This window comes from Petaurus breviceps, unplaced genomic scaffold (genome assembly GCF_028583685.1).
Source record: "Petaurus breviceps papuanus isolate PSGF00001 unplaced genomic scaffold, PetGlider_PUasm1.0 208, whole genome shotgun sequence".
Lineage (NCBI taxonomy): Eukaryota > Metazoa > Chordata > Mammalia > Diprotodontia > Petauridae > Petaurus > Petaurus breviceps.
Window position 1 is genome coordinate 19172964 of NW_027185852.1, and position 15490 is coordinate 19188453.

General features: G+C 43.3%; 1 protein-coding gene across 1 annotated transcript in view; it reads left to right on the forward strand.

The window, feature by feature from the left end:
- LOC138165306 (disabled homolog 1-like) overlaps positions 1–15490 on the forward strand; it is a 484798-nt gene that overhangs the window by 448094 nt on the left and 21214 nt on the right. Inside the window, exons 14-15 of the mRNA XM_069093489.1 lie at positions 3237–3785; positions 14897–15024. Of these exons, the coding sequence (XP_068949590.1) occupies positions 3237–3785; positions 14897–15024 (677 nt within the window). The remainder of the gene's footprint in view (positions 1–3236; positions 3786–14896; positions 15025–15490) is intronic.

Sequence of the window (15490 nt, forward strand, 5' to 3'; positions counted from 1 at the left end):
TGTTCTAAGCCCCCTCCCAGCCTGTCATTCCCTGTTCTAAGCCCCCTTCCAGCTCTGACATCCCCTGTTCTCAGGCCCCTCCCAGCCCTGACATTCACTGTCCTAAGGCCCCTCCCAGCCCTGGCATGCTCTGCTCTGAGGCCCCTCCAGCTCTCACATTCTCTGGTTTATTTTCTCATATTTGGTGACTCTCAGACTCCTTTTAGTTTCTTTTCTGCTTCTCAGAGGGGCTCTGAGTCAGCTTCCCACATGCCAGTTACACTGGTAACCTTACATTTGCATTACAATGAAGCAAAAGACTATTTAAAAAGGAAAGTCTTTTGAAGAAAAGCCAGAGCCTGGAAGTGACCCCAGACTAGAGCAGTGACTGCTTTCCACCCTCCTAAAAATAAAGAAGGACGCCCAGAAGCATCCATGTGCGCATTCAGTCACCCTTTACTAATGTGGTGAGGAAAGTGCAGAGCAGAGTGCAATGAATACACTGCTTGGGTAACTGTGGGCTAGTAACATCCTTTTTCTGGTTTATCTTCATCTATCAAATGGAGTTGTACCCCATTACATGTAAAGGAACAAAAGAAAGAAAGAGAGAGAAAGAGAAAAAAGGAAGGAAAAAGTCAGAAATAAAGAAAGAAAAAAGGAAAGAAAATGAAAGGGAAAAATAGCTTAGTAAAACAACTCAATAGCATGATTGGAGTCAGACAGTGTTTGCAGCTGTACACAGCCCTATTCCCTCACCTCTGCAAAGAAAGGAGGGAAGGGCACTTGGTCCTTCCTTCAAGGGGCCAAGATGAGTCATTTATAATTGCACAAAGTCCAGATTCTATTTTTAGTTCTTTCCGTTTACAATATTGTCATCACTGTGTATATCATTTTCCTGTTCTGCTTATTCTACTTTGCATCTGTTCAGATAAATCTTCCTATGTTTCTCTGAATTTGTCAAATTCTTCATTTACCAAGTGTCACACTATCTCATCACATGCATGTCCCGAAGTTTGTTCAGCCATTCCTTAATCAGCGAGCACTATTTTTGTTCCCGATTCTTTGCTATGACCAAAAAAATAAACAACGTTACTATGACTATTTTGGTATATGTGGAACCCGCCCTCCTTGGAGATGCCTAGGAGAAACAGTGATCTTTTATAACTCCCCAGTGCTACAAAAACAGTCCTAGCTATTGAGTAAACTACCTTTTCCTTCTCAAAAGAAGTAGTTGCTTTCAGCCAACTCCCCAAATCAATACAGTTGCTCTATTGATGTATTCTTTTCCTTAAATATAAAATCATTTCCAGTCCTGTGGAAACTATACTAAAGAGGAATGTGGTTTTTTCCTCCTCCCTATTGATTTCTTCATTAAAAGCAATTTTATTCCTATCTTTCATTTTTATGTCACCTGAATTTCTCAATATGTCCCTCTTTCTCTGCCTCCAAGAGAGCCATCTTTTAAAATAAAGAATAAAAAATGGTGATAAAAGTTCAGCAAAATGAACCAGCCCCTCACCCGGGTGAGCTGGATGAGTTCTCAGAACCCAGAGTCCCTGTGCACTCTCGCGGTTCTTCTTGGGGGCCAACTTGTTTATTATAATCTCGAAGCGTTCACTTTCACGTTTGTCGTTTCTGTTGTTCTTTTCATCTACATTGTTGCCATTACTATGTATGTTGTTTTCCTCGTTCTGCTTCCTTGACTTGGCATCAGATCATACAGATCTTCCAATTTTTCTCTGGGTAGTTCTTATTCGCTGCTTCCCAGTCAATAAGCATCTATATCCTGCCCTGGTACTTTGCTCCTTTCTCCTGGATTTTTTTCATCTTTCTATCACTGAATGTAATTACTAGAAAACAAAATTCACAGGAGTCTTTCAGCTAATCATTTCCTTTCACTTCCTGACCTAGAAGACTTTTGATTGATCAGAGCTCAGTTGTCTAAGCAGAGGACATTCAGTGTTACCTCTCCCCTGATGAACACTCCTAAATAAACTGGTTTTTTTTATTTTTTTTTAAAGCAATCGGGGTTAAGTAACTTGCTCACGGTTACACGGCCAGTTATTTCTGGGTGTGGTGCTGAGTATCTGAGCCCAGATTTGATCCAGGTCATTCCAACACTGGGGCCAATGCTCTTACTCGCTGAGCCACCTGGCCGCCCCTAAGCAATTGGGATTAAGTAACTTGCTCAAGGTTACATGGCCAGGTGTTTCTGAGTGGGTGCTAAGTGTCTGAGCCCAGGATTCGATCTCCAGGTCGTCCTGACACTGGAGCTGGTGCTCTTACTCGCTGAGCCACCTGGCCACCCCATAAACTGTTAATAAGCTGTTAAATAGTTCCAAGGCAAATCCACACCAGGTTCAGTCTTATCACATGATTTTTCAAGATCCAAGTTAAGATGTCCCACCAGTCTAGATAGAAATGTAGCTCTAAGGCCAGAGTTCCTGTGAGGTTATTCTATCCTCAGGACCTTCCCTGTTGGATAATGGAGGTGAGAGACCTTCAAATGCAAAAACACACAAATCCATTTCCCTGTGATTCCCAACTGTGATTCCAAGCTTCTGTCCCCCACCCCCTCCCCAAATATGTGCTCTCAGCAGATGGCACAGAGCCAGGGAGACATGCTAATAGCTCTCCAGAAAAATGTGCTCAACCCATCTGTCAGCCCTGGTTGAAGAAGAAGAGGAAGAAAAGAAAGGAAGAAAGAAAATAAAACATGTTCTCATAAAACCAGCAGCTCTTGCACTGTGGATCATTCTTGGAGTTCAAATGCTTGCTTGGAAATTCATGAGCTATTGCTCAGTTCCTGCTGGTAGAAGCCTTTTGTCCATGTACTGACTGCTCATTCCTGCGTATGGCACAAGGAATGCTGTCCTCAGAAAAGCAGATCATGGTGTGAGCTTTAACTCCACCACCTGTTAGCTGGGGAATGGAGACCAAGGCAGGCCACCTTTTGGGGTCTCAGCTTCCTCATGTATAAAATAGTGATAACCGAACTGCCTCTCCCTACGTCCCAGAGTGGCTGTGAGAATAAGATAGCCTTAGAGATTAGACATTCAAAATCGTCCTCTACCAATGCCAATGGGCACCTTCTTTAGATTACAGCATTAGAGCTGATCAGAGCATCAGAAGGAAGATCAAATGCCTTGCCCAGGGTTATACAATTTCATATCATTATTGTTGTTGTTGTTAGAATGATTTATTGTTGTATATGTACTCTGACTAACTGCACTTCCCTTCCAACATTATTCTCCTAGGTTACGTTGCCATGGGCGCTGTCCTCCCCTCATTCTGGGGACAGCAGCCCCTTGTTCAACAGCAAATCGCCATGGGTGCTCCGCCGCCAGTGGCTCAGGTGATGCCAGGGGGTCAGCCGATAGCATGGGGCCAACCAGGCATCTTCCCTGCTCCCCAGCAGCCATGGCCATCCGTAGCTGGTCAGTTCCCGCCCACCGCCTTCATGCCAACACAAACTGTGATGCCTTTACCGGCTGCCATGTTTCAAGGTGCCCTCGCCCCCCTCACCACTATCCCCACCACCAGCGATTCCACCCGATCGAGTCCCCAGACAGACAGGCCCCAGCAGAAAATGGGTAAAGAAATGTTTAAAGATTTCCAGATGGTCCCGCCTCCTCCGGTACCCTCCCGGAAACCTGACCAGCCTTCCCTCAGTTGTACCTCAGAGGCCTTCTCCAGTTACTTCAACAAAGTCGGGGTGGCACAGGATACAGATGACTGTGACGACTTTGACATCTCACAATTGAACTTGACCCCTGTGACTTCAACAACACCATCCACCAACTCACGTGAGTAGGCCTCCACCATCTTGTACCTGTGGGGAAAGCACACGTCCCTAGAAGCAAACTGGAATGCAGCTATCCATAGAGCATCACCAGATCTCAAACCCCTTGCTTGGTTAATTGATTGAAGACAACTTCTTGATTTTCAGCCTATAAAGTATAGCTTACATTTTAAAGAAACTACTGTGTGCAAAGCTCTGAGAAAGATGTGCAGGGTAGATAGAATTCCATGAGGTTGCAAGAAGGGGAAGGAGTAAATGTATAGCCCCTGTACTCAAGTAACTAACATTGTAATGGGAGAGACAGCATGGAAAAAAACTATGTGTGTATATAGCAGATGTACACAGGCCAGATAGAAGGTCATTACAGAGAAAAAGCACTAGCAGTTGGGGGTGGGGGGTGGTAGAGTCCTGGGGAAGGTCTCTTGCAGAAGATGAAATTTGAGCTCAGTCTTGAAGGAAGCCAGGAAAGGCAGGAGATGGAGGGAGGGAGGGAGGGAGAGTGTTCCAGGCATGGGGACAGCCAGAGAAAATGCCTGGAGTCAGGAGATGGAGTGTCTGCTGTGAGCTTCAGCAAAGAGGCCAGTGTCACTGGATCCAAGAATATGGAAAAGCCAAGGGAGGGGCTTTCAGTGTCAAACTGAAGGTTTTATTTTTGATCATGGAGGTAAGAGGAAGCCACTTCAATTTGTTAAACTATTAAGTAGAAGGATGATGCAGTTAGACCTGTACACGCATAGGAAAAGCATCAGAGAATGGTTTGGAGTTGGGAGAGACCCAAAATAAAGAAACCATTTAGGAGGCTATTATGATAGTTCATGAGGGCCCACACCAGGTGGCTGCATAAGGGGAAAGGAAGGGATCAATCAGTCAACCAAGCAATGAACATTTATTAAGCACCTACTATTTACCAGGCACTATGATAAGCAGTAGATACAGAGGAGATTTCATAGAGTTAAAAATGACAAGACTGAGACTGTTGGATGTGTCACATAAGGAGCTGAGGACAGCACAAAGACAGCCTGGATGACGGGAGGAAAGGGGGGACCCATGACCATGAGAAGAAAGTTGGGAAGAAAGGAGGGTTTGGGCCTAAAAGAGGAGAGACTTTAGGGACCATCGGGTCTAACCACTTCTTTTTCCAAATGAGGAAAGTGAAGCCAAAGAAGATAAATGATTTGCCCAGGAGTTGACAGACAGGGTCAGAGGTCAAATTTGAACCCCAGTTCTCAGACTCCAGAGACAATGGTCTTTGTACTGTATCTTCTTGCTCCCTGGTTTGAAGACAGGAAGACCTAGGCAGTGTGGGAGGTGGGATTACAAAGACAAATAGTCCGTACCCTTACTAAACAGACAGGGGAAACAACATGGTCTTCTGTAATGTTATGTAAAATATAGACAAAATTAATCAGATTTAAGGGGCAGCTAGGTGGCACCATAGTACATAGAGCGCTGGGCCTAGAGTAGGAAAAACTCATCTTCCTGAGTTCAAATCTGGCTTCAGACACTTACTAGCTGCATTACCCTGGGCAAGTCACTTAACCCTGTTTGCCTTCGTTTCCTCATGTAGAAAAGAGAGAAGGAAATGACCAATCACTCCAATACCTTTGCCAAGATGCCCAGATGGGGTCACAAAGAGTCAGACACAACCAAAAAACTGAACAATTACAATGATCAAATTTACCTTGGGGATGGAGGCCCTAACACCTGAGGGCAATGGGAAAGGCCTCTCATAGAAGGTATCACTTGAGCTGAGTCTTAAAGGAATCTAGGTATCCTTAAAGGGGAAGTTAAGAAGGAAAAGTATGCCAGGCATGGGGAACAGCAAGTGCAAAAGATCGGAGATGGGAGATGGGTATGTGCGAAATAGTGAGGAAGCCAGTACAGACGGAACGTAGAGTGCATGGAGGAGAATAATGGTCAATAAACTAAAAGGGTAGGAAGGGGAGTGCAGTTAGTGAAGCATAGATCACAAAGCCTATGCTATAAATAAAGAAACTGAGGCACAAGAAAGGTCAAGTGTCACTAAGCTTATAACTGTCAGATCTAAGATTCAAACCCAAGTCTCCTTCTTCCCAGTGCACTGTTCTTTCTGCTATTCCAAAATCCCTCTTATTCATACACAATATTATAGGGTGTAAGCTCCCAGAGGGCACAACCTATCTCACTTGCATAGCAGATAGTAGAAATGGCATGAATGAGTGAATAGAGCACCAGCCCTGGAGTCAGGAGGACTTCAGTTCAAATCCAGCCTCAGACACTTAACACAAAAACTAGCTGTGTGACTTTGGGCAAGTCACCCAATTGCCCTCCAAAAAGCAGAAAAAGAAAGAAAAAAAGAAACATCATGAATGCATATAGATTGATTGTTTGAAAGCTAATTAGAAAAGAGAAGATAATAAATGAGATTTTGTGGTTGAATTTTGAGGACGTAGGTTCAAATACTGACTTTTTTCATTTAGTAATATACCAGTATGACCTTGAGTCACTGTACCCTTGGGACCTCAGGATCTTCATCTATACAATGAGTAAGTTGGACTGGAGAGCCTCCAAAGTACCCTCTGGTTCTCCATCTAGGATCCTATGTTCCTACTTGTATGACTTTTGGGCAAGTCACCTCTACTTCTACTCTCTGGGCCTCAGTTTCTTCATCTGTAAAAGGAGGGGGTTGAAATAAATGGCTTCTGAAGTCCCTTCCTGTCTATTATTTTATGAAGAATACAAAGTAGTTTGGGAGCTCTTAGGAAGGAGAGATTAATTGTGACCCACTTAAAAGTGGGTCATAGCACCACAGAATGAGTCCTACCTCCGAAGACCAGCTTAGATCCTGCTACTTATTGGCTGTGTGACCTTGGGCAAGTCCCTTCATTTCCCTGGGCCTCAGTTTCCTCCTCTGTCAGATGACTGGGCTGGGCTAGATGACACCTGAGCTCCCTTTTCAGCTTTAGATTTGTCTTCTTTGTTCTGTGAATGATGGAAGGCTGCATGGTAGAGATGGCTTTGAAACTGCATATGACCCTGCCAGCCTCCTATTCAGGGCTGCAATGAGAACTGGGGGTGGGGAGGGAGTGTTAGGGAAGAAAAGGGGGGCAGGATGAAGACCATGTACCAGACAAAGAGGAACTGCTGGGAATGAGTGTCTCTTTTTTTCTCTCACTCTCTCATGCCATCTCTCTATCTCTTTGGATCTCTCTCTGCTTCTTTATCTCTTTCTGTCTCTGTCTCCATCTGTGTCTCTGCCTTTGTCGCTCTCTGTATCTATCTCTTTATCTCTCCCCCATCTCTCTGTCTCTGTCTCTATTTCTCTGCTTCTCTCTCCCTGCCTCTCCCCCCCCTCTCTGTCTTTGTCTCAGTCTCTGTCTCTGTCTGTTTGAGTCTCTCTCTCTGTCTCTCTTTCTGTGTCTCTGTCTGCCTCTCTCTCATAAACATCTGCTTTACAACATGGCATTTAAGTAAAATATCAAACTACGCAGAAAGATTGACTTAGTACAACAGTGAAAATTCATCTCCAAGTTCTATTGAAAAGAGAGGAAGACATATCTGAATATGGTATAACATGAGATACAATACTTCAAAATAATGATTAAGCACCTACTGTTTGTTGTGCATGTTGTTAAAAGATTTTTATTTGAATTTTATTTATGACCCTCACAAAAAAATCGCTGTATTTTCCAAAGCAACCACAAAAGTAGGACCAGATCATTTTGTAGCTCTGTGTATCAATAATAACAGTATTCATATGATGCTTTAAGGTTTGCCCTGCGCTTTCTGCACACTCTCTCATTCGATCCTCCCAGCAGCCCTGAGAGGCAGGTCCCTCATTATCCCCATTTTACAGCTGAGGAAAGCTGAACAATCCCTACTCTCATATTCTTATGGGGAGATAAGCATGATGTCAGTACAAAGAGATAGATACAGAAATAGGAAGCTGGGAAATACCTGCACCGTTCGAGTTAGAAGGGCTCCCTCTGAATCCCAGCTTTGATGCTTACGCTCTCTGTGGCTCTGGAAAGGCTCAGGATCACAATGAAAAGGTCCTCAGGCTAAAGAGTCCAGTCACCTCATTCTACAGATGAGGAAACTGAGGCCCAGGGTGGTTATATACTCATAGACCTAGATATGGAAGTGACCTCAGAGGTAACCAAGGTCAAGTTTCTCTGAGGCCATACGACTCATAATTGCCTGAGGTAACATGTGTACCCATCCCTCTGACTCCATATTCTGTAGGTTTCCCCCACACCATGACAGCTCCGAGCACAGAGCAGGCAGTTGCCTTCTTTAGCCCTTTGAGCCCCAATGTCTCTGTCTGTTAAGTGAGGATGGGGGGACCCACACCCCTTCGCTCATGGGGCCCTTGTGAAGAACGTGCCTTGTAAAGCGCCAAGTTAAAGTGAGCCACTGTTACCCTGAAGTCGTGGAATCCATTCCTCAGCATCTGTCTAGTGAATGCCTCCTGTGCTGGCTGCCAATTGGAAAGTGATGAATGAAGAGGAGAGCTTCAGAGTGTGTACTTGTTTCAGTCCAAAGATGGGGGGAGGGGGGAGAGGCAGCAAATACTGCTTAGCATCATAGCTTTGCCATCTGTAGAGTCGGGAGCCATCTGGGGGTACACGGTTAGACCCAAAACACTCTTTTTTCCCCTTCTTTTGAAAATCCATTGTGTCCCTTAAAATCCAGCCCAAGTTCCTACCTGGAGTAAGAGCTTCCAGTCTCTCACTTTCTGTAGTCTGGCTTTTGGACAACTGGCCAAGTAATCAACAGGGTACCATAGACAGAGTCACTGAGGCAGTCAGCAAGTATTAATCAAGTGTGTACCATTGGACAGCCACTATACTGAACTTTAGATCCACATATGTGACAGTAGAAAGAACACTGGGCAGCAACGGGACTTGGATCCTCATAGAGCCAGTCTCTTTCCTTTTGAAAAAAAAATATTTTTAGCATTCTTTTCTTTTTTAAAACTGAGTTCCAAGTTCTCTACTTCCCTCCCTCCCTTCCCCTACCTACTGAGAAGGCAAGAAAAATTATATCAATTATGCATGTGAAATCATAGAAAACATTTTCATATTAGCCATATCGCAAAAAAAAGAAGCAAAAAACATAAAGTGAGAAATTATATGTGAGTTCATATGTTCTCTCTCGGGAGGAGGATAGCATTTCTTCATCATGAGTCCTTTGGAATTGTCTTGGATCATTGTCTTGATCAGAACAGCCAAGTCTTTCACAATTGATCATCATGACAATATTGCTGTTACTGTGAACAATTATCACCTGGTTCTTCTCACTTCTCTTTGCATCAGTTCATGTAAGTTTTGCTGTACTTTTTTTTCTGAAACCATCCCCTCCTCATTATTTCCCACAGCACAATAGTATTCCATCAAAATCATATACCACAATGTGTTCAGGCATTCTCCAATTAATGGGCATTACCTCGATTTATAATTTTTTACCTCCACCAAAAGAACTGCTATAAATATTTGTTTTTACATATAGGTCCTTTACCTTTTTTCTTTGAGCAAAGAAAATCTTGATTTCTTGAATTGCGGTGCAGACTTTAGTGTTGTTGCTGGATCAAAGGATATGTATAGTTTTATAGCTCTTTGCATATAGTTCCAAATCATTCTCCTGAATGATTGGAGCAGTTCACAACTCCACTAATAGTTTATTAGTGTACCTATTTTGCCCTTATTCCCTCCATCTTTTACTTATTTATGATAGGTGTAAGATGGTCCCTCAGAATTGTTCTTATTTGCATTATTCTAATCAATAGTGATTTAGAGCATTTTTATATGACTGTATATAGCTTTGATTTCTTCTTTTGAAAACTGCCTGTAATGGAATTCTATTGTGCTATAAGAAATGAGGAGCAAATGGACTTTATAATAACCTGGAGAGACATGTAAACTGATGTTGAGTGAGGAGACCGGAACCAGAAAACATTGTACACAATTACAGACATTGTATCAGTGATGACTCACTTTGATAGACTGGGCTTTTCTCAGCAATGCAAGGCTGTAAGACAACTCCAAAGGACTCTTGATGGAGAAGGCTGTCCACATCCAGAGTGATGGAGTCTGACTGCAGGCTGAAGCAACTACTTGGTCTCTCTCTCTTTGTTTTCCCTTGTTTTGTTTCTTCCTTCTCGTGGTTCATTCCGTTGGTTATAATTCTTCTTTGCAACTTGACTAATGTTTAATGTGAAGGTATTTGTAGAACCTATATTGGATTGCATGCTACCTTGGCAGGGGGATTAGAGGGAGGGGGAGAAAATTTGGAACTCAAAAGCTTGTGGAACTGAATGTTGTAAACTAAAAATAAATCTGAAAGGAAAAAGAAAAGAAAAAAACGCTATTTTCGTATAGTTTGACCATTTATTAATTGGGGAATAGTTTTTTAAATAAATTTCTCAGTTCCCTATATATTTGGGAAATGAGGCCTTCATCAGAGAAACTTGCAATAATTATATATATATAATTCTCTTTGGTACCTTTTAGCAAAGTGTAGTTTTATTATCTCTTAAAAGAGGTCTATTTTTCTTAAACGAGGTCTATTAGGTCTATTTTTGCTTTTGTTTTTCATTCTAGTTTCTAATCTTGCATCTGATATTCTAATCTTGCAACTCTGATTTTAAGTAAGTCTTTTAACCTCTCTAGGTCTCAATGACATGACTATAAAGGTTCTTTCCAGGTCAAAATCTATGGTCTTCTGTGATCTGCCAAGTTTCACTTAGTTATAAAAAAAATCACCTTTACCCATAGCAGATTGGGGAGATACAGATTAGGTAGCAAGTTTGCGGTTTGTTTGTTTGTGATGAATAGGCTCTGACTGAATCAGTGATTTGGTAAGAACAGGGCTTAGAAGGGAGGTTTCATTTGTGACAGGAACTCACTTCTACTAAAGAAACTCCCTGTACTGATGATACAAGAAAGCATCTTCTCTACAACTTAGTTCAGAAAATTAGTTCTTGCTGCGTCAGTGTATGTTAAAGGCAAGACTTGAACCCAGCTCTTTCTGACTCCATGGCCAGCTCTCTATCTGCCTCCCCAGTCAGCCTCTCTGTGGTATAGCCACATGGCAGCCCAGAAGCCAATTCAATCTTAGGCCAGTGGGTCAGGGAGAGTCCTCTGAGCTCTGGTATATAATTCCATTCTAGAGTATTTCGCTGAGTTCTGAATGCTGTGGTTTAGGAGGGATACTGGTAAACTAGAGGGCCTTCAAAGATTGCAGTCAGGATAGGAAAGGCCTTGGCATATTGCCATAGGAAGAATGGTTGAAGGAAATGGGGTGTTTGGCCTTGAAAAGACAAGATTAGGCAGAGGGGCGGCATGATAGCATCTTCCAGTTCTTGAAGGGCTAACTTGTGTCAGAGGGCTCAGATTTGTGTTGGGCATCAGAAAACAGAACCAGGAGTAATGGGTGGATGTTGCACAAAGCATACTTAGACTTGATGTAAAATAGTAATAATAATAAGCCTCTCTCTTACCAATGAGAGCTGTTCCAAAGTGGAACGAACTGCCAAGAGAGGTCATGAGCTCCTTTACCTGGAGGTCTTGAAGCAATGGCTGGAAGACCAAACAAGGCGACAGTTTCCCGTGTGGGGGTTAGTCTCACTGAGATCCCTTCCACCTGTAAGATGCTCCAATTCAGTTCTCTCTGTCAGGAATGTCCTCTGCCGTCTCTTTACTATCCTTAAAGCCCACATAATAGAATCACCAGAGCTCTGATTTAGGAGAGATCTCAGTGTCCATATAACCTCAGCAGGGAAACATATCCCTCTGATTAGTTGAGTTCTCCTGGGGAAAATGCCTGATCCCTGGGACACCTACACCTTGGGGGCAAACCTGGGTCACCATCTTCTTCTCAACTTCTGCCCTAGACTGTGAGCTCAAGAAGAGGGAGTATTTTTTTTTGTTTTTCTTGTATCTTCAGTGCTTAGCATAATGCCCGACGCATAGTAGGTGCCAAAGAAATGTGTGTTGATGGACTGCAACATATATATTGATGTCCTATCCCTCAGATGCCTTTCTCCTTCTGTCTCCTCCTTCACCCTTGTCACAGGAAAAGACAGTCCTCATTGCCAAGGCAAACCCCTCCACATGTGCAGGTGCTCCCCATTCCATCCTGTCTTCTCCAATAGATTTCTTTCTTTTATCCCCACTGTCCCCATCATCTCCATTATCTCTCTTTCTACTTGTAACTTCCATGTTGCTTATAAATATGCTCAAATCTCTCTCAAGAAAAAGAAACAACTTATTTCATCTATCCATCCCCATTAGCTATCCTCCCATAACTTTTCTTCCTTTTATGGCTAAAGTCCTGGAGAAGACCCATCTATAATCCATGCCTCCACTTCCTTTCTTCTCACCTTCTCACCTCCAGCACCTTCACTTCCCAGTTCCCCAACTTACTTATTTCCTATGATCTATTCCACCCCACCACATCTATATAGAGAGATGTCCATGACTTTGATATTGCAGTCACCCACAAATGCTCTACTTCTGTGCTCATAAAATTCCTTTATCTGGCCATAATTTATTGCCCCTCCATATCTCCTTCTGTCTTGCAACTTCTAATGTGTTTCTTCTTCCCTACCATAACCCCCAAAGCCTCATATTGCTCAGGTCTTTCCCAGGCCATCACCCCTATGCTACACTCTCTTCCCTTCCCCACCTTGACTTCTTGGTGAACTACTTCAAGGTTACAATGTCCTCTTCTCTCAAGTCCCTTATTTCCTTCTTCTATCAACAGCTGCCCTGGATTACTCCCATCATCCCTTCAGTTCACTCTTATACTCAGGCTACTTCACAAAGCTGTAGGAAGTCACAAAATTGTGTGAACTGGGTCCAGTACAAATTTAGATTACAGAATCACAAAAGGGCCCTCCCTGCAGCAAAGTAATCCTTTTATATGTCTCTGATTCACTGTTTTACTCCCCACAGTGGCTGTAACAAACCATTTTGTCCCTTCTCAAACATCCTACGGCTCCTTCTCCCTCCACTTTTTCGACTAAGAACCTTGTTTCATATTTCAATGAAAAAAATGGTGGCCATTTTCTAAGTTCACCCTTTCATTCTCTCCTCATTTCACATCACTCAGATACCTTTCCCCACCATCTCCTTCCTACTGCCAAGGCAAACCCCTCGTCATGCACAGGTGATCCCATTCCATCCCATCTTCTCCAGCATATTGGCCCCTCTGTTGTGGCCTTTCTATCACTTAATCTTCATTCTCTCCCTGACTATCAGCTCCTTCCCTCCTGCTTACAAATATGTTCAGGTTTCTCCTATGCTCAAAAAACCCTTACTCAATCCATCCATCTGCTAGCTATCATCCAATATCTTTCCTTCCTTTTATGGTTAAATGCCCTGAGAAGGCCATTTACAACCCACCCCTGTGCTTCCTTTCTTCTCATTCCTTTGTTAATTTTCCATCTGCAGACTGGTTGCCAATCTCATCATTCAGTTGAAAATCCTATCTCCGAAGTTGTCGGTGATCTCTAAATTGCCAGATCTATTGGCCTTTTCTCAGTTCCCATCCTTTTTTAGTTTCAGTTTTTGACACTATTGATCACCCTTTTCTTGATGTCCTCTTCTTTCTAGCTTATGATGACACTACTCTGTCCTGATCCTCTTCCTACCTTTCTCACTGCACCTTTTCTGTCTCCCTGCCAATTGGTGTCCCCCAAAGATCCAGCCTTGGCCTCCTCTCTGTACTATTTCACTGCGCAATCTCAACACCCGAAGATTCAATTATCATTTTTATACAGATGAATCTCAATTTTATTTATTCAGCCTAATCTATCTCCTGAACTCCAATCTCCCATCTCCAACTGCATTTTGAACCCCTTGAATTTGAAATCTGATAGACATTAAACTCAGCACATTCAAAACTGAACACCTTATGTTTCTTCTCAACGCCTCACTTCTTCTGAACTTTCCTGTTACTGTCAGTCAGTATACTTTGATTAAATTATTAAAGGTGACTTTCCCTACTCTAGACCATTTTCCACTCAGCTCTCATAAAGCACAGGTCTAACCATATCACTCCCCTGCTAAGGCATCCCCTATGGCTCCCTATCATCTCCAGGACCAAATCCACAATCATCTATTTGGTTTGCAAAATCCTTCATACTATCCACTACCTTCCAGCCTTCTGACTGTAGACTTCTGACCTTACTATCCCCCTCCCGTATTCTGGATTCAGTTGGCACTGGCGTTGCTGTTCCGCTGCCAGGACTCTGTTCCTCTTCTTGTGACTCTGGGCATTTTCACACACTGTCCCCCGTGTCTGGAATTGTCTGTCCTCATCTCTGCCTCCTGGCTTCCTCAAGTCCCATATAAGACCCACTTTCTACAATATTCGTGTCTTCCCTCTTTGATTATTTCCTATTTCTCTAGGTTACAGCTGGTTTGTACATAGCTATTTGCCTGGTACCTTTTCCATTAGACTGAGTTCCCTGGGAGTGGGACTGTGTTTCACCTTTTTTCTTTTCCCCCAGAGCCCTTAGCACAGCACCTGGTTCACAGAAGGTGCTTAATAAAGGCTGATCGACTGGAGTTAACTTTCCTGATCCCCTCCTTGTTAATCACCACCCTTCATCCCTGGAACACCACTGCATACATCATTTATACCCGCCTAACCCACTAAGTATACGTTAGAGCATTGTAGTGATGTGTGTATGTTCTCTTCCTTCCTTCCCAGCTAATTTGTCGGTTCCACCAAGTCAGGGGCCATGGCCTTACCTAGACTCATCATCCTCCCATCCCACTGCCTCACATGGTACCTTTGGCCCCTGACTCTTTAAAAATGATTGACATCTTTCATTTTTAAATCGTGTTCATTTTACAATATGTCCCTCCTGGGGTGACTGAGTTGCACAGTGATTAGAACACTGGCCCTGGAGCCAGGAAGACCTGAGTTAAAATCCAGTCTCAGACACTTACTAGCTTTGTGTTCCTGGGCAAGTCACTTAACCTCAATTGCCTCCCCCAAAAATCAAAATATGTCCCTCCCCTCTTCTCCATCCAGACCCATCCTCTGTATGGCAGACTCTCAACAAATGTCTTTAAATTGGAGCCAGATGAAACTGAAATCCTCTCTTTTGTACATTCCTTCTAGCTCCAACCCCTGCACCCAGGCAAAGTTCTCCATCAAAATCATCAGCATCCCATGCCAGTGACCCCACCACGGATGACATCTTTGAAGAAGGCTTTGAAAGCCCCAGCAAAAGTGAAGAGCAGGAAGCTGTGAGTAACAACTTTCTGTACATTTTGTCACCCAGCAAAATAAATACAAAAATGGATTTCTGGAATAGTCAGTCCTGGGTCTGAGGCATAATTTGAAGGGGACCTTCCAGGGCAATATCTGTTTAGTTTTGTTCTCTGATCCAGAAGCAAAAGCTTGAAAGGGGAAGTCCATGAAGGGCTTTTTTTCTTTCCTTTCTTCCCCCATCCTTTCTTTCTTTCCTTCTTCTCTCTCTCCTTTCTTTCTTTCCTTCCTCCCTCCCTCCTTTCCTTTTCCCTCCCTCCTTCCTTTTATCCTTCTTCCCTTTCTCCTTTTCTTCCTTTATCCCTCCCCTCTGCCTTCCTTTTATCCTCTCCCATTCCTCCCTACCTCCCTTACCTCTTTTCCTTTCTCCCTTTCTCCCTCCCTTCCTCCCTCCCTCCCTTCCTTCCTTCCTTCCTTCCTTCCTTCCTTCCTTCCTTCCTTCCT